The sequence below is a fragment of the Pseudopipra pipra genome, chromosome 5, assembly GCF_036250125.1.
Source record: "Pseudopipra pipra isolate bDixPip1 chromosome 5, bDixPip1.hap1, whole genome shotgun sequence".
NCBI lineage: Eukaryota > Metazoa > Chordata > Aves > Passeriformes > Pipridae > Pseudopipra > Pseudopipra pipra.
In genome coordinates this window covers 19,842,051-19,860,248 of record NC_087553.1, presented here as the reverse complement: position 1 = coordinate 19,860,248, position 18,198 = coordinate 19,842,051, and the positions used below count along the sequence as shown (strand labels likewise).

General features: G+C 40.2%; 1 protein-coding gene across 1 annotated transcript in view; it reads left to right on the top strand.

The window, feature by feature from the left end:
* The first annotated feature begins 1,267 nt into the window (after nt 1–1,267).
* Nucleotides 1,268–18,198, top strand: part of LOC135414264 (tyrosine 3-monooxygenase-like) — a 34,717-nt gene continuing 17,786 nt past the window's right edge. The window contains exons 1-6 of the mRNA XM_064654829.1: nt 1,268–1,800; nt 2,685–2,859; nt 5,378–5,466; nt 8,032–8,099; nt 9,262–9,312; nt 12,996–13,141. Of these exons, the coding sequence (XP_064510899.1) occupies nt 1,603–1,800; nt 2,685–2,859; nt 5,378–5,466; nt 8,032–8,099; nt 9,262–9,312; nt 12,996–13,141 (727 nt within the window). The 5' untranslated portion in view covers nt 1,268–1,602. The remainder of the gene's footprint in view (nt 1,801–2,684; nt 2,860–5,377; nt 5,467–8,031; nt 8,100–9,261; nt 9,313–12,995; nt 13,142–18,198) is intronic.

Here is an 18,198-nt window from a genome sequence, read left to right as displayed (position 1 = left end):
GCCAGTGCCTTAAACACACATCTTGAGCCCTAGGGATTTTGCCTACATGTCCACATGGAGCTGGAATAGAAGACCTTGTGCCATTTGCTGTTTGTGCCATGGCTGTGATCTGGATGTGGGATGCATGTACCCACTCTTTACGAGGAAGGCCCAGTTTTAACTCAGATAATCAGGCTCAGCTCAGTTTCTTCTCCTGTGCCCAGCCTTGCCACCACTGCTGGGGGAACATGGGAGCGAGAAGAACCTTTTTCCCCCTCAAAGCCCAGTTCTTCTCTGTCCAACTCATTCAGTTTGCAGCTGCTTTTCAACCCCCTCCCAGGCTGGCACTCAGTACACCCTGCAAAAGCCACAGTGCCCAAGGGTGTTCCTCAGGATGATGAGATGTGCCTCCTGGGCACAGTGCTGCGAATTTCACTTTGGGTTTGCCTGTCATCTGGGCAACAGGTAGGGAAATCAAGACCTTCCCAGTGCTCTGTCTTGGGTCAAGGGGAAACATGGTGCTGTCATGGTCCCTGGAGAACAAAATTTTGTTATACTCTTTATCTTCCTTGGCCAGGGAGGAGACAAGAGCACTATAGCACTTGGGAGGTTGACCAAGCCAGGATAAACTAGGGAGCACATAAAACATTACTCCATCTCAAAGGGAGGACAGAGGTGTGGTCTTATCTCTGGACCTGCAAGATGATTTTCACAGGAGGTCTAGCACACTGTAACTTGGAGTGTGAAGATATGGGTACTCATATCCAGAAGGAGGTTTGTTGATGTCAAGTGCTAGGGAAGGGAAGACGTGCCCTGTTGGGAGCAGAGCTGAATCCCCCTAGAGTTTGCCCTACCACCTGTGAGAAAGATGTGACCCTGGTCTTTTTGAGAGTCTATTTCTCTGGAAGTAAAGTCATGACAGAAACAAGTTCCAACAGGGGTACTTAGCCTGGAGGCAGCGCTTATCTCTTGTAGGGCTAAGGTAGAAAAAGTTCACATCCTGAGGGCAAGAAAAGCTCATAAGTAGGCAATGAACTCTGACCCTGGCTGAGGTCTATCACTTCCACAATTGTGTCAGTGCAGAGGTGACAACACTTCAATTGGGCTAGGGTTTGGGGGAAGAGCACATTTTTTCACTGGAGATATGGACCATGCAGACAGGGTTCCAGTGAGGTAAGAGAGAGTGGGGTGGAAGGACAATCTCAGATACATTGTGCAGGGCAGTCTGGACTGGGAGATGTAAATGGAGCTCAGGCTAATTGCCTCTCCACAAAGAAGCCCATCTCCAGGGTTGAACAGCTTGCAGACACCTTCAATCAGAGCAGGAGGACCGCTCTTTGAAGCTACCCAGGGGAGGAGGATTATCCTGTGCTCTTGCGCACATCCTACACAGGCGGTTTCCCTTGATGTGTCTGGCATGGCCAACATAAATGTCCCTACACCTAACACAGTAGCAATCAGCATGCCTCACTGCTGTCTGGCAGCTCTGATCTCACCACCCACATAGACACTGCATCTCCAGTCCCACCAATTCCCCAGGCTATTTCTCTGGGAGAAGCATTCACACCCTCAGGCAGTTTCCACTTAACATCTGGCAATTACAATCCACTCACCTATCTCCCAATGAAGACTGACTTGGTGGGCATTTCAGGCCTGAAAGAAGAGGCCATCAAGGAGAAGGAGATGTGTGGCATAGAGTCATTGAACAGCCAAGGCAGCCTGGACTCAAACAGGGAGGATGACAGAGCCACTCTCATCCTGTCCCTCAGTCTCTGCAATGTGAGGAAGATTGAGCTCTCTAAGGCAGCCAAAGTCTTTGAGGTACAGACATCATCATTCCCTTCCTTCACTGAGCCCTCTCTTCTGCTTCTATTGCTTTCACGTCTCCCACTCTGCATCTCTCCCTCTCTCACCCTTCTGCTTCCTGCCTGACTTATGCCTTGTCCTGCCTTCCCCCTTTTCTCATTGTCCTGTTTTTGCTACAGCTGCTAAGAGAAGTTTTCTGGTCTCATGGGTGAAGAGGGAGAGTGTTCTGGAGGGAGGGAGGATCTGGGCACAGTCCTTTAGAAGAATCAACATTTTATGTAAGGGTGGTTTAGAGGACATACCAATCTATTATTTCTTTCTAGTAGTTGTGGTGGCCGCCAGAGGGGTGTGCTATGGGGATGTTAGAAGCCAGTGAATTTTCTCTGCATATTTGGCAGGAGATACAAAGAATACAAAAGCTGTAAACCACATAGGCATTATGTAGTCTGGGCAGCTGAAGTACCCCTACCAGGTGCTCACTCTCATTTGGGAAACTGAATAACTCAAAAGAAAAGTATTGTATTTGTTACTTATTTTTAATAGTTCACCATTATTTAATGATTATGGTGTTATTATACATCAATAGATCTGCTTTCATGCTGTGAGGGTTTTAAGAGTTACCCAGCCACTCCTTTGTTATTTCAGCTCAGATAAGATTCTACAGCCAACAGTATCTCATCTTTCATCTCCATCTGTCTCTACCCAACTCTACAGTGTCTAATTTTTAGCCCTGCCTGTATTTTAGCTCTTTCTAAACCAGATATTATTGGACTTCTTTCCTTTAACGTGCACTTCTTGTTAATACCTCTTTTAGTCACCTTTTAAAGACATCTTAGAAACGTATGTAGACTTACCTGGATTTGGAGAAGCTTCATCATATGAACATTTGTCTCTTGCAGATGTTTGAAACACAGATCTATCATTTTGAAACCCGGCGAGCCAAAAAGCCCAAGAAGTCTGATGATGATCTTGACATTTTCATTGAATGTGAAGTTCACAGTGCTGATGTTAGTATCCTTATCACCTCCTTAAAGAGAGTAGCAGAGGATGTGAAAACTAGCAGAGAAGACAAAGGTAAGAAATGTATGCATCTGTTAGTGTCCTTCTTTTGAATGAAGTAGTTTAGATTTATCTTCCTCTTCATAATAGCAATTTAATTTGTCTGGTAAGCAGGTGAGCGCGCATTCATTTTTTGTCACTGCATGACTATTTTCCATTCCCATTGGTGCAGAATTAGAGGTACTTCATCCTAGCCAGTGGAACTGAGGTGAGAAAAGTGTTCCAGTGAAAAGGGAGATGAGAAGGAGAGAGCAGCCAATCAAAAAGCTGAAGAGAAACAAGAAACTCCTCAATGACAGGAAGATTGTGTGCTGAGAACTGAGAGATATTGTGCAGAGAGATTGCAGAGATCGTGTGAGAGAGATTGTGTGCAGAGAACTGATTGCTTCAAGACAGACACATACACTTGATGGGGATGCAATGACATAGCAAAGGGTCTGAATGTTTCATTTGCTTGTAGTGTATTGCATTGGTTTTGATAAAATAGTTTATGCCTGTTTATGGTGTCCTGGCTACTGCTGTCTGTGTCCAGTAGGACTGTCTGGAGGCACATTGTTTCTTCACTGGAAAGACCTAAATGCAACAAACTGTGAGAGGCTTGTAGAATGCAAAAGGGAAAGGGCCAACAGAAAGTCTGGCCAGGTACCAGAAGGTACCGGTCAGGTTGGGAGAATCAAGGAATGAGTTTCTTGAAGAGAACAGCCCTGCTGCCATATCTGTAGTAACAGAGCATCAGGCATTTTCCCAGGCACATGAAAAGCTTGGAGGTTTGGAGGTTGTGCAGCTTTGCAGGTTACACTTCAGGAACAGTATTTCATCTGGCAGAGTGCTGGAGTAACAAGTGGTTACTGCACTGCCTGTGGTCTATTGAGCCACTATCCCTACCAGTCACCAGGGTGTTAAGTGAGTTTGCCAGAGGCAGACGGGCATTTTTCCTGTTTACAGGCAGACAGAGGATGGGTAAGTACAACAAGCTGATAAGAGACCTTTACTACAATTCTGAGGATGACAGAGGTGTCCCTGGCAGATGGGAAGGCTGAGGGTTCAGCTCACAAGTTGAGTTTTCTGAATACAGAATTAGTATGGTTTTTCCCATCCTTGACAAGGACAGACGGATATTCCCAGAGTGCTTTTGACTAATACAGTCTTGTTTGGGCATCTTTGGGTGTTTGAAATTCAACTTCAGGCTAGTGGTAAGATGTACCCCATGGCAAGCTGTACTCATGGGACTGGAGGCTATCAAAAGGACATCATTATAATAAGGGAAACTAGAGAGCCAAAGAGGGTTGCGGGGATGGAGAAGCATTTCTTTAGGATTTCCTTGTGACTTGAAAGGTTTAAGGTATGCCAGGACTAGGAACTACAGTCAAAAGAAGGAAATGTTACAAAAGGGTGTGTTTATGTTTAGTTCCATAGGGAATAGGCAAGATGTGTATGGAACATGGGATGGAGGAGATATGATCAGGTGCCAGTTTTGAGGAGATATGACTATAGATGACAGGATTATAATCTTGCATGCAGAGCCATTGATACAGCCAGAGACAAAAGCTCAGAAAAAAAATTCTGGGTAGACATAAGACATCTGTCAGACTAATATTTCTGACTTCTTATCACAAAATTGGCCATAATGCATGGAAGAGCTATAATTTCCCAAACCTCAGTGTGTATCTGTAGCCTTGTACCTTTCCGAATTGGTTGTGCCTGGGTATAATATAATATGGCAAAAGTTAAATTTACTATTAAGTATAGAGATGTCTGGTCTTTTGTGAAGTATGAGGTTAAGATAACCCCAAATAGACCTTTCTCAGCTGTAACAGAGGAAGTTTGATTACAGTTTCAGTCTGACCTCAGAAAGTGATATTAACCTTGTCTTTTTTCAATACTTTTCTCAGTTCATTGGTTGTAAATGCTGGCACTTATGTTAAAATTATCAAACTTTATTTTTATTTTAGTCACTGGAAACGGTCCCTACTTCCTGGGAAAGAAGCTGTTTGGAAATTCAGCTAAAGCTAGAATAATGTTGCTAAAAAAAAAAAAAAAAAAAACGGCCAAAAGGAAAAAACTTGAGGTCAGGATACTTTTTGGTCTGTTTTATTTCTAGGAATTTCAGAAATTTCATGTTTTCCATTTAAAGTATTGTTTCATTTTCAAAGGTATGAAAATGTAAGACTACTTTTTAGACAAGATCAAAATATAGAAATAAATTTGTTGTCCTCTGTCAAACAGAACATCACATTTGCTCTAAAAAACCCATTTTTGTCTTTAAAAATTGCATTTACTAAGTAAAACTGAGAGAATATCTGCAACTTAATTTCAGATAATTTTTCATCCAGTCTGCTGCTTTGGTCTGCAAACAAAGTCAACTAGTGACATGTATGACGACTATGGTGACATGTAAATATGAATATTCTTAGATATATTCTTAGATATTGCTGAAAAGAAAATTTGTAATCTTCAGCACAACTTTTATTTTCTTTGTCTTTTAAAAATTATTTGATCCTATCTCATTTAACTCTCCCTGCTTTTTCTCCAGTACCCTGGTTCCCCAGAAAAATCCAAGATCTGGACAAGTGTCACCATCTGATCACTAAGTATGATCCCAGTTTGGACCATGGTCATCCTGTAAGTTTAACATTACTGTCATTTCATTTTTAAAAGAGAAGTTCTCTGTAGGGAGATTTTTGTAAGGAAAATTTCAGGAGTAAAGAAATACCCATGAAAGAACAGAAAAAATAAAGGGCCAGATGAAGGCTGATCTTCAGTGAATTTAGAGACTGCATGAGACCCTACAAGAATGGACCATAAAAAAGGTTTTACTGACAAGCTTTATGTGTGTAGTCTTAGCCTCATCATAAGCACAGGTTCTATGAGAACGAAGAGGAAAGATGCACTGTAGAGTCCTGCTCTAGTGATAATAATAGTAAGGCAAAATACTGGGAACAAACTAACAAACAAACAAACAAACATTTGTTTCTCATCAAAGTTTTCAAGCTTTAGTACAGATGAGATATGAGTCAGATGCAGACACAAAACAGGCTCCAAAAGGCCATTTGCAGATTGACAAGGTAGGTCCAGAAGTGTTGTGTTCTGTCAAGCATCATATAGATGTGATGCATGACAAAGAAAAAGAGCACATATTTTGCACTGAAAGATGTGTGAAAAATTTAGATGGGTGTCAACAGAATCTACAAGACAGATTTTGTCATTCTCTTCTCTATATGTCTGAATTCTATTTAGGTCTATTGTTAACATACACAATGTTATGTTGTGAATTATGTACAGTAATGTGTATCACGAAAAAAACCCCTTTTCAAGTCTACAAATGTCTCTTCTATTTTTGAGAATCACTTATTACACTATAATTCTCTGGGAGAGCTTCATAACCTCCTTAACCAGGACATCTTTCATTCTTCCTCATATCTTTCTGAAACAGTCTAAGTATTTGTAATTTTCCTGAGCTAGCTCTGAGGCTGTTTCTCATTAGATAAATGAACACATATTGAGAATTCTTTGAACTGGACTAAGTTCCCCTCTTACTTTGCCAAAGAGAAGGTATGAGCACTGAAGAAGATGAGAGAAAGCAGCAGTGGTGCAGAGTTAACAAAATATTGACTGGGGATAAATCTGAACTGCAGAACGCAGTGCAATTTAGAAATCCTTAAGTTGAAACAAGTTACCTCAGGCACTGAACACCACTTGTCTGTGGAAGGAGAGAACACAACATGGGCTGATTTACTGTGCCTCTGAGCAAGGCTCAAAAATGGACAGGTTGGAGGAAAGTATCAAATAAGCTGAGGTAAAGGTAGCTCAGCAAAGATTTTGCATATACATTTACTATCAAATACACATTTTGGGCTGTCTATATCCAACGGGTTCATAATTTCTTTTCTTACTTTCTCTTTAATGGCCAAAAAATCAAACTGATGTCACTGTGACACCAATTCCTGGGGCACCCTGATAGTGGCTGCAGTGGTCTTCCAGAGAGGCTCCTGCTGCTCAGAGGGCGAGTACAGATCCCTTGGAACAGCAGGGGCAAAGCTGATATGTCACAGCATCTACGTGAGTCTGTCCCAATGGCTTTTCATGTGTTTTGAAGGGACTTGTTACGGTGGCATCTGAATGAACACATTATCCCTAACACATGACAAAATAAATGTACTCTCAGGATCCAGCTCTTTCCTCAGATTCACGCACACAGTACTCATTAACTGCAGTATTACTGGTATTATTACTGCACTGAGAATTATGTGAATAAACCTAAGGGACATATTTGGCTTGTAGTATGAAAAGTGATTCCAGTAAATTCTGAATATTTTAGGATAATAAATATTTGCACAGTGATGCTGAACAACACTGTTTTATGAGTTATATTAGTATACAGTTCCAGATTTCAGATTTAATTCCTATTATGAATGATGTAAAGTTAAAAGGAACATGATTCCACAGCTCTATTCATATTCAATAGCTGGCAAAGATTGCTTGAAATTTAACTTCTAGTAAACACGGAAGGGGCATAAAGAAACCTCTGGTATTTGATGGGGAAACTTCCCCTTTAAACAGATACCACTGAATCCCTCTTTATCATAACATAGTAATAAATGGGCAAGGGGGAATTGAGTGCTCAGCCTGTACTTCCTACAGACCCAGTGGTGGTTTTAATGATTTCTAGCCAGTGAGGGCCTGTTCTTTGCCCAAAGCACAGGGTATCGTGCAGGGGCAGTGTACCTTCTCTGGCAAGTTGGATAGGCTTGGTGCCATCGTGTCCATCACAGCCAGATATTGCAACCTTCGTGCTCAGCGAAGGAAAGAAGTGATTCAGATTCAGCTCTTCCCCAGTGTAAGCAATAGCCCTCTTTCTATCCCATTTTTAATGTGATTTGCATCTAAATTTGATGGTAAGTGTGTGATGGTAAGTGTGTGATTCTGCAATGAAGTGTTTATATACTCCAAAATCTTCCCACCTAGCCATGTTACTTTTCTTTCTAGTCACAGCCCGCAAATTTTCATCAAAATGTCACAGATATAACTGATTGCAGACTTTGGCTTACCCTCTTCACAAGGCTCAAGATTCATTGCCTCAGAAAACAACCTAGGCCTAGTTTTTCTGAGTGCCTCTGTTAGCACATTTATTTGTGACCACAAATCTCTCTTAATGTAAAACTTTTTTCAAATTATTTTCTAACTCAGGGGTATGCTGACCTGGAGTATAAGAAACGGAGGGCATTCTTTGCTGATCTTGCCTTAAACTACAGAGTGTAAGTACAAGGCTGCTGAAGAGAGAGTTCAGTGCGTGCTTTCAGACTTCATGTGGAAGAAATATCAGAGATATAATCTTTTGTCAGTGTATCAATGGGGCCACTTTTTAGAGAACAGAATTCAGCCACAAAAGCTTTCACTCCATGTGAAATAGACTTTTGTCACAACACAGCAAATGTATCTTAAATAAAAATCTTAAGATTGCATTCATATCTCCTTCAGTGCTGCATTTTGTCTTAGCAGAGGTGATTTCAATATGACTCTTTAATTTCAATTTTGCAGGTCCTTTCAGGACTAGATTCTGAGCTGAGGCTAATCTTTTTCAAGGAAATACAAGGAAAATTTTTAGGAACATATTTTTGACAATGAAAAGCAATTTACTATTTTTGTTATTTACTTTACTAAATGCCTCTGTCTATGCCCATTAGCTACTGAAAACCCTAAAAACCTCTCAGTTCTCAAGTAGGTGATTGAAAATGTTTCTGCCTTTATGTCTAAACAAATCTTCACCAGAATTATACTGCTGTCTGACAGAGTAAATCAAATGTACATGTAGAACTGGTTGTGGATTATCAGTCTCATGGTGTCCAAGAACTGCTGAAATCTCCCAAGTCTTGTGTACATTTGAGTACAGTTTTCTCTCCTCTATCAAATATCACACCCAACACATCTCAGAACAGCACAAAAACAGACAATGAACAGACCCAGAGCTACTGAAGAAGCAACAGTGAGGAAGAGGAGGGAAGACCACCTCTCAGAGAAGTCAGTGATAACCACACAGTGTATGCCTGGGCAGCTGTTCGCTAATGAGTTTATGAATGATTCTCTGTGATGCTACTGGCTGATGACATCCTCCAGGGATGGACCCTCCAGGCACACACTGCATTTTGGCAGGTAGATTACCTTCAGCAGAGGTAAGAGAAAGCCTCTTATTCCTTCTGTAAAGCAGAACACAGCTCCCTTTCTTACCATATCCTCCTGTTTCTTCCCCACATTGTAACAGAGGAGAGAATGCACACGTTAGAGCCTACCAAGACAAATAAGTTGTTAATTATTTACTATTTTGCTTTTTTTGTCTTCGTTACAACAAATATCCATATATCAATTATACCTGGAAACTGACCTTTGTTAGACACGTCTTATTTCTTCTCTTCATTACAGGGGAGACCCTTTGCCTCTCATCGAGTACACAGCGCAGGAGACGGCAACTTGGTGAGTTTGGTACTTAGGGTCCAACTCCTGGACCATTCCACTGCAGTCCCAGGAAAGACATGCAATGTGAGACAGTTATAACGTCTTAAGACTGTATTTATCCATCTCAAATTTTACTCCTTTGTGAAAAATCATCTTGTGGTCATTTGTTTTGCAGAAAGCCCTTCTCAGGGTGGTCTTAATTATTCACTTTCTAGAGTAAAATGCATTTTCCTCACCTTCTCCCAGCCTGCTGATCCCATCAAGATATCAGAACCCAGAAAACACCTGGAGCCTATAGCATAACTTCTAACTGACCTCAAATCTACCACAGCTGTGATGCTTACAGAAATATCACCTTTCTAAGCCTGTTACCAGGAAAAAATGCCCACTAGCAGTATGGAAGTTTACTCACAGGATGTGGCTAATTCAATATTCACAGGATGGAAGAGCTTTGCTTATTATCCTTCAAGTATTCATTCCTGTTAACCTGAATATACATAATTCTCTCAAAATGAAGGTAAATTCTGAAGTACCCTTCCAGGATACTTCATTTACATCGTAAAAGGGCCTTTGATACCATATGAAATGATGGCAAGTTTTTTACAAGGGTGTAGCATTTCTTTACTGGGGCTTTGTTTCTCCTGAAGATTTGCCACTCAAAAAAAAAAAAAAAAGACCCCAAATATCTACCAGAGAACTAAACAAAATTAAGCCAATTCAAAGTATATTTGTAAATATTATGTGAAGTATGTGGCAGATTTGAAAGAAAACAGAGTCCTTATTTCACATCCCTCTGTTTCCTCTTTCTCCCACTAACTAACAAATCTCAGTAAGCAGTAATAATTACACATTTGTATGATACTACAAAGCATAAATACGTCCAAAATCTCAATTAAAAGCAGAGTCCTGGGATTGTGCAAGGTGCCACATGTGCACATAATAAGAGAGAGTCTTTGTTCAGAAAAGTTTACAATTTAAATGGAAAGACAGCCTAAAGATGGGGAAAAGAAAGAATGAAGACCCCATTTTATAAATGTGCAACTGAAAACACTAGACCTTAAGTGATTTGCCCAAAATTATGTACAAAGTTTATTTCAATGCCAGAAATTAAATCCATAGACTAGATGTCTCTTGCCAGAACCTCAACTACGCTTTCATTCCATCTTTTTCAATGCTTACTTTATTTTAAATAAAATCTACTGTGCCATAGAAATCCACAACCGCATATAAACCTTGCATCCAATTCATCCAGGAGGTCACATTTTTATTAAGCTCAAATAGCTTTTTATAGCATCTTTCAATAGTCAAAGATTGATGGTCGGTGTCATGTTCATGATTGCTACCACCAGCCAACAACCTTGGCATGAAATGGTGTGTGTGAATGTCATTTTTAAGAAAATTTAATTTTGTGTTCTTTCCTGTTTTGGTCTTTTTTTGCCAACCTTCGTCATTCCAGCTCTTCTCCACCTAGAATTAGACCCATTGTGGTAACTAAACAGACCTTCAAAGGAGTATCTGCCCATTTCCCCATACAGCCAGCCTCAGCAACCCAGGTTGTCTTGTTATGTAAAACTGTTTCCAAAATTAGAGTTCCCAGTTGTTCTCATGGCCCCCTGAGGCTGTGCCCTGAGGTCAGGCTGCATTACAGCACAACTTAATTGAGCACTATGCAATTGAACAGGAAATTTATACCACAGATTAAATTCCCTTGGTGTCACTCTTCAGAGTTGTTGGATGCCTTCAGTTTGTAGCAACATGGTTATAAAAATGAAAACTAATCCAGTGAAGAAATACGACTTTCAGAAAACAGAGGGTACAGATGATCTGAGTTTTTGTTTTCAAAGCAACTTCTTGGAAGGTCCTGAAACTAAGTAGTCACAGAAGACATCTTATGGGTAACAGCTGTATAAGAAAAATGGAGAATTCAGGACAAAACTATGGGGATGCACCTGTCACATCTTCATAACAAAGCTGAACAGTGCCACTTTTTTCCTAAAAGAGCAATGAAATTTATGTTAAATAGGTTATTGCCATCAAAGTCGTTCCAGTGGCTGGCTTCATGCTTCATTATGAGGCTCCTTTCTAGAGTACTTCATAGACTGTGCTTTCAGCAGTTCTTCTTTCCATCTCTGAACTGAAGTACCATCAAGTAGCAGCTTAATGGTCCTTTGAGTGAGAGCACCTCCTTACAGTAGGCATTACAACTATTTGAGACACTACATTAGGGCAAGCTAAGTAATCATCTGGAAATATCTGCTACTCTCTTGACTTTGGAACGTACTTAGAGGATTGCCTTAGAGGTACTTAGAGAGGAGGAACACTTAGCTTTAGATAATTCATCACTAATCTCTGAGACTGCCTCCATTTCTGTGGAAGTCAATGTTTGGACACACAGTAGAATGACACTTTGATAAAGGGGACCATTTATGCAGAAGCGTAAACAAGGCTGTTCTCTCTAGACTCTAATCTGGGTATGAGCTGTGTACTGGTTCAAATCCCATGCAATCCCACTGAAGCCGGTAGTATTCTGTGAGGAAATAAGCCACTTGAACTTTAGTCTTCATTTTTTCCTAATTCTTCCATGGAAATGACCCGTTCTCCTGTGGTTTTTGCAATAGTGACAGCAGCCACTGTTCTCCTCTGTTCTTTTAAATTAAGGGGGTTTTCCTCCCCCCCTTACTTCTGGTTCATTACTCCCACACCATGTAAGACATTCATACAAATTAAGAGAACCATTACCAGGGACTGGCTATCACCTCCATAGCAACAATAGCATCACAAAAAAAACCCCAACAATACGAAAACAACAAAAGGTCATTTCCCGTAGCCAGCATTTCCAAGAATGATCTCAGTTTTCATAAAACAATGTTTATAAAGTTGCTAACACCCTAGGGCCATGTGTGAACAAAAATAACTATTTCTATAAGGTTCTTTGCCATCCTATTCCTACTTGTTTATTTTGCAAGATCTAAATATATTCCAAACCACAGCTCTAAATCCAAGCACCATCAAGTTTGGGAGAAACTTAAAGCCCATGCCCAAATCTAGTTACATATATTTTTCTTCGGCTGGTCTTTTTTTGTATAATGGGCTAAATGCTTCAAGAAACTTGCATATCTTTGAAATACATAGCCTGTGCCAGGCATTTTGAACTGCAAAAGTATGAATCTCTTTGCCTGTCCAGATACTACTCTTCAGTATCAGATGTGCTTTTTAAGGAGGAGGTTTGCAAGCGACAAATATAGGCTAGGCCTACGCATGGAGAAAGAGGGACCAGCATTTCAAGTTGTACCCCAAGGCAGAGAGGGAGGGAATATGTGATTCATTCCATTCCTAAACTGAACAACAAAGTATCACAGGCTCATCTTTCTCCCTGGGATTTCCCTGGTGCCTCTAACATCCTGAGCAAGAAGCAAGAAACACTTCTGTCTTGGAATTAGAGTTCTGTTACATTAAAGGACGGTGTAGGAAGACATAAAAAGGATTTTCTGAACAGAATCCACCTTCTGAAGGAAAAGTGAAACAACTCCTTCTGGTTTGCTACATCCGTCCACTCATCAGCTTCCAAGCACCAGGTGTCCCAAGTGCAGATTTTTAGACCATGATGTGTACTGAGGTTTTGCACCTCTCTAGATCTGTAGACAGGACAGATAATACTGCTTTATTAAGGTGGGTCATGCTATACAGTTTTTGCTTTTCAGGAGAGAAGTCTACAGGAAGCTGAGAAGCCTTTACCCTACTCATGCCTGTACACAGTACCTGGATGCTTTCCAGCAGCTGGAGAGGTACTGTGGCTACCAGGAAGATAACATACCTCAACTCCAGGATGTCTCCAGATTTTTAAAAGGTTAGTCATTATAAACCATGGTTTATTCTAGGATTTCCTGCATATATCTGTGCACCACATACAGACACAAACCATCTCCTAGGACACAAGCTGGAGTGCAGAGCTGATTAGTTATAACATTCCCTCATGCAAGATGAGCTGTAGCACAGGACATTCATACCAGGTGTATCTGGGGACCAGGTGGTAAGTAAGTTTGTGCGTGGCTGCAGTTGGTGTGGCACTAATCAGTTGATCCCAGTGCTAGCAGCGGAACAGTCACAGCTGCACTCTGCTCAGCATGACTTCCACACACAGGGGTTTTTTATGCATTTGGCTGTGTTTTATGCTTTTAAAAGCCATGCTGCTAGTAAGAGCCAAACACAAGTACAGGTACATACCTCTTGAGTATATTTTTTTTCCAATGTATGAGACGGGATGGCAATGTATGCTAGAGAAAATTATTTCCAGGTGGTCCTGCTGGCCAATCAGCAGCTGCCTTGAAACAGCTCTGCTTCTTTCTGTCTCCACAGCACCATTTGCCACACTGACCTCTGTGGTACCTACCAGGTGGCTGACAGAAGAGCACAAACGCTGTGGTGGTGGTCTGTAAAGGCATAAAGAAGTGACTTTAGATCAAAGGACACACAGGATTGCTAGGCTGACCTGTCTGCTGTTAGCTGGGGTCTGACTAGCAAAGAGCAGAAGAGGAAGGGAGACTGCATTACTTTTGTGAGGCCACAGGCTGCATAGATTCCCAAGGCTGGGTGCTCTGTGTGAATCACTTGATTATCAAGAATGACTAAAGAAAGGTCACCTTTAAAACCTCCTTATTCCTTCTTAGTGAAAAGAAGATGTGCTAGAGATAAGACAGCTAATCACTATGATGAAATAAATAATAAAAAATATAGCTTAACTTTAAATAAATTATATTTAAACATACTATTCAGGAGATCAAGTGACCTGCTACATATAACAGTAGGGGATGCTAGTAAGCTTGAATAAGCTTTCTGTTGCTGAAGAGTTTTCTAAAATGTTGCCATTTTTAGAGAAGATTAAGCTGCTCAATGACAAGGTTTTAATTGTACCTCTAGTGGAAGGGAGGGGAGGGTTGCCATATGAAAAACATCTCCCATGAGCACCATCGCACCCAGCTGTAGGAATTTTTCTGTGTATACATTATGTATTTTCTCATATGTCTTCCCTTCTATTCAGATGTCCATCTTACTCCTCTCCTATAGTATCTGGGCTGATTAATATTTTTTCTCATGAAGTAGTTGATCTCGTCTCTTTTCATTTACACAGTAGGTGACAGTAGGGAGCTCCAGAAATCATGTGATCCTAACTTGATTACCACAAATATTCATATTCTTTAAGTGAAATAGATGATTTCAAAATGGGAGAATTTAGGGTAATGTAAGACTACCCTGTCATAATACTATTTGTATTGTTCATGTTGGCTGACAGGATTTGATTGCCTGGAGTCTGCTCACTTCTTTCATAGGTTCTGGTTCTAAATTTTCTCTGAGTCAAATAAGTTGTCATCTGAAAAAAAAAAAAAAAAAGCAGCAATTCTCAAAAATCTGCCAATAACGGTTGGGAAGATGTTCACAGGTGACTAGTGTAAGCTAATCATCTGAACTATTCTGATTGGGAACAAGAATTAGGCATTTCAGAGACATTTTATTCCATGCTGGAACGGATGTCTAAGGAAAAAGGAAAGAATGGCTCTTGGGGCCACTGGTCCTACCCTCCTTAAACTGTAGATAAAACTTGGATTAGTTTAGCCTACAGGTTATGCATGAATAGAACAAAATTTTTTCAAAAGAGTTGTGTTAATGGCTAGACACAATTAAGAGTGAGGAAACTATTTTAGTCCCATTATGGAGGCTTTGAACTGATATCTTACCTAGCTTTCTTCTAATAAGGTCATATCACTATGTAGAATAGTTTCTAGATTAGTATGAATACTGACATTATTGCAAGGCCCCTTTGTAACAAACGGGCTGAATCAGAAGCATTTGCAAGGTCTAAAAATCTATGTTAAAGACAACCTCATGCCACATAGCCACTGGGTGAGGCATATGATTTATAAGGAGTTATAAGTAGTGATTTATCACTAATTGGTTGGCTTTTGCCACCAGTGTTAGCAAGACCAGAATTTTTGCTCTGCTAAATACTGCCTTAAAGAACTGGAATATTCTTTAGCATATGTGATGATAAGATGGAAATAGAATAGAATAGAATAGAATAGAATAGAATAGAATAGAATAGAATAGAATAGAATAGAATAGAATAGAATAGAATAGAACAGAACATTTCAGTGGGAAGGGATCTTTTGGCCCAACAGTGATCATTTGGCCCAACTGCCAGGCCAATTCAGGGCTGACCAAAAATTAAAGCACGTCATTAAGGTCGTTGACCTTAATAAAACACTGACAGGCTTGGGCCATTAACCACTTTTCTAGGAAGCCTATTCCAGTGTTTCACCACTCTGCAAGTGAAGAAACATTTCCATTCTGAACCTCCTCTGGAACAGCTTTGAAAATAATAAACTACAGGAATAGAGAGAAAGAGAGAGAGAGTGGGAGAGAGAGAGGGATATAGCAGAGAGAAAGTGATCGTGTTACAACCAGCCCACAAAGCCAGATAAACTTTCATCTTCTCTTTTACTCGGCAATATCTGTGAACCTAAGAAAGCAATTGCTTTTTTCTTCAATACAAGATCTCTCTAGTGTTACCCGGCTGTTAGTGACATTGGTTTGAACAGAAATGAACTATACATCATAAATATTTCATAATTAGTTAACGGGGATTTAAATGGTTAACCATGGCAAGTGGTTTGCCATTTAACATGGCAAGTGTTTTTCTAAAGGGTTAAGTAGATGAACCTAGGCACATCTTTCTTTCTAGGAAAGATGTTTGGATTTAGGCAGTCATTGTCCTCCACAGCTGGAAGACATTACAGTCAGTGAATTCAAGCAAGCTCATACTACAATGCACAGGCTGCGTGTATAGACTAGTTTTTAGGCCAAGAATTAAGCCTTGCAGATCACTTTAGGTCAACTACTCAAGACCTTCTTTTCAAGTCATTTTGATTTCACAGATCTTTTGGCAGCAGGTTCCACCAGCCACACCCCTAATTTTCTACTAATTGCTTGTTTTATTGTGCAGTAATGAAATAGAAGTTCAAATTTTGCAGATATTACCTTCAGCAAATAACTTTTTCCTATGGTTTTCAAGGCAACTGGCCAAGTCTGTTCCATCAGCAGACTGTCTGATACACTGGCCTATGTTTAAAAGGGCATCTCAAGGAACACAGGCTGTAATTTTCATTTTCCCTCCTGCTCCTCCAACATGGATGCTACAACAATATAAATTTCCCTAGATTCTTTCATAGTCCTTCCAAAACTGAGTTACTTAGATCTTGGTTTTCAGCTAGTGCAGTTTTCAGTTCACTCAGAATTCAGCTGAAAGATTATCGCATTCTGAGATTTTCACATTCTTCTGGATTGGCTTAGTATGGCATCAGCAGCAAGGGATTACCTACCCTTCTTGTGTTAGTTCCTGGCCAGTACTTAAGGAGACATAGTTGCCAGTCTATTTCCCCAACTCCCCTGCTTTCTTAATTGAGGAGGGGGGAGAATACAACCATTTCTGATTCAGCTTTGTGGCAGTTCTGTACCCATTACCTTTGAATTCAGTGGAGCAACAGAAGGTAACTGTGGAAAATGCCCACCATCTAGTCCATCACAATGTCAGGTAGAAGCACTCTTTGCTGTCCCCTCATTTGTGTATTGCTTCATATGTTTGTCACTTCTAATTCTTTGAAACATCCTTTTTCCTTTTTTTTTCTTTCTACTTTTTTTCTTTTTTAATGAGAAATAGCCTCATAGAGTAAGACAAGAAATTCTGAAAGAAACATTAAAAAACAAATCAAAACAAATCTTGTAAATGGCTTGGTTTCTGGGTGGGATTTTTTTGTTTGTTTACATAAAAAAAATTAGGTTCCTGGCTTCATGACACAATAGAATATGGGTAGAGAAGGGAGAATAAAGCCATTTCTGTTTTTTTTTTTAAATGTAGTTTTATGCTTTAAAGAAGTTGAAATGTCATTTATGGGAGCTGAGAATGCAACACAGATTTTGAATATAAGACTTCAAAAAGATTATCATTGGCTCACTTTGAAAGCAGTGATTTTCAATTTTCTTAGCTTTGCAGACCACCAACATGTTTCCCATGGAAATGTAGATTGTGTGTTCTGTTGACTATCAGACTGGTTATTTTGTTAGTCATCTCTCACAGACCTTTCATAGTAATGCAGGGTGTCCTGGGGTAACACTGGTAGCACAGATGAAATTGAAGTGCAAGAGTATGGCATTGTTCTGTCCTGTTCTGTGGACATATGCAAAGCAAAATGTGTATGATTGCATCAATGGCAGGCTGTGTAGTTCTAAACAAACATAATGGTAAAACAAACAAACAAAAAAACAACAAAACAAACAAATAAAAAAACCTGGGAAAAATAAGTGAAAGCACTCTTGGAGACTCTGATATTAAATGGTTAAGGGCTAAATTCCAGGACCCTTATCTCTGATGATGACCCATTGCTCTTTCTCCTGCATGTTCCCATTCTAATGAAGTTCAGGCAGAAAGACAAAATTGATAGCAAGTTTTGACAGTGCCCCGCTAGTTATGTGGAGCATGCACTGACAAAGGGAAATTAAATGGAGTAGTATACTCCAGTTCTGCCTCTGGGTTATGTTGAACTATGCCAACTGAGGAATAGAAAAATTGCCCTAACTAGAGCAGACCCATAATCCACCTATTTCTATCTTCAACAGTGCAAAGTACCAGGAGTTTCAGTGCAGGGAAGAAGAAAGTTTTCAGGAGAGGGCTAAGCAGTAACCTAGATTCAGGGAAGAGCCAGGTGCTCTCAGACAAGGGTAGGGGTGGGTTGTGTCACTTGTCTAACTCCTGTTTTTCTTTTACATGTGCTAGATGGGAAGTGAGAGAGATAATCCAAGAATTAATAGACGAGTCAGAACTGAAATTGCAGGTTCTGTTCCCTGCTTGATCAT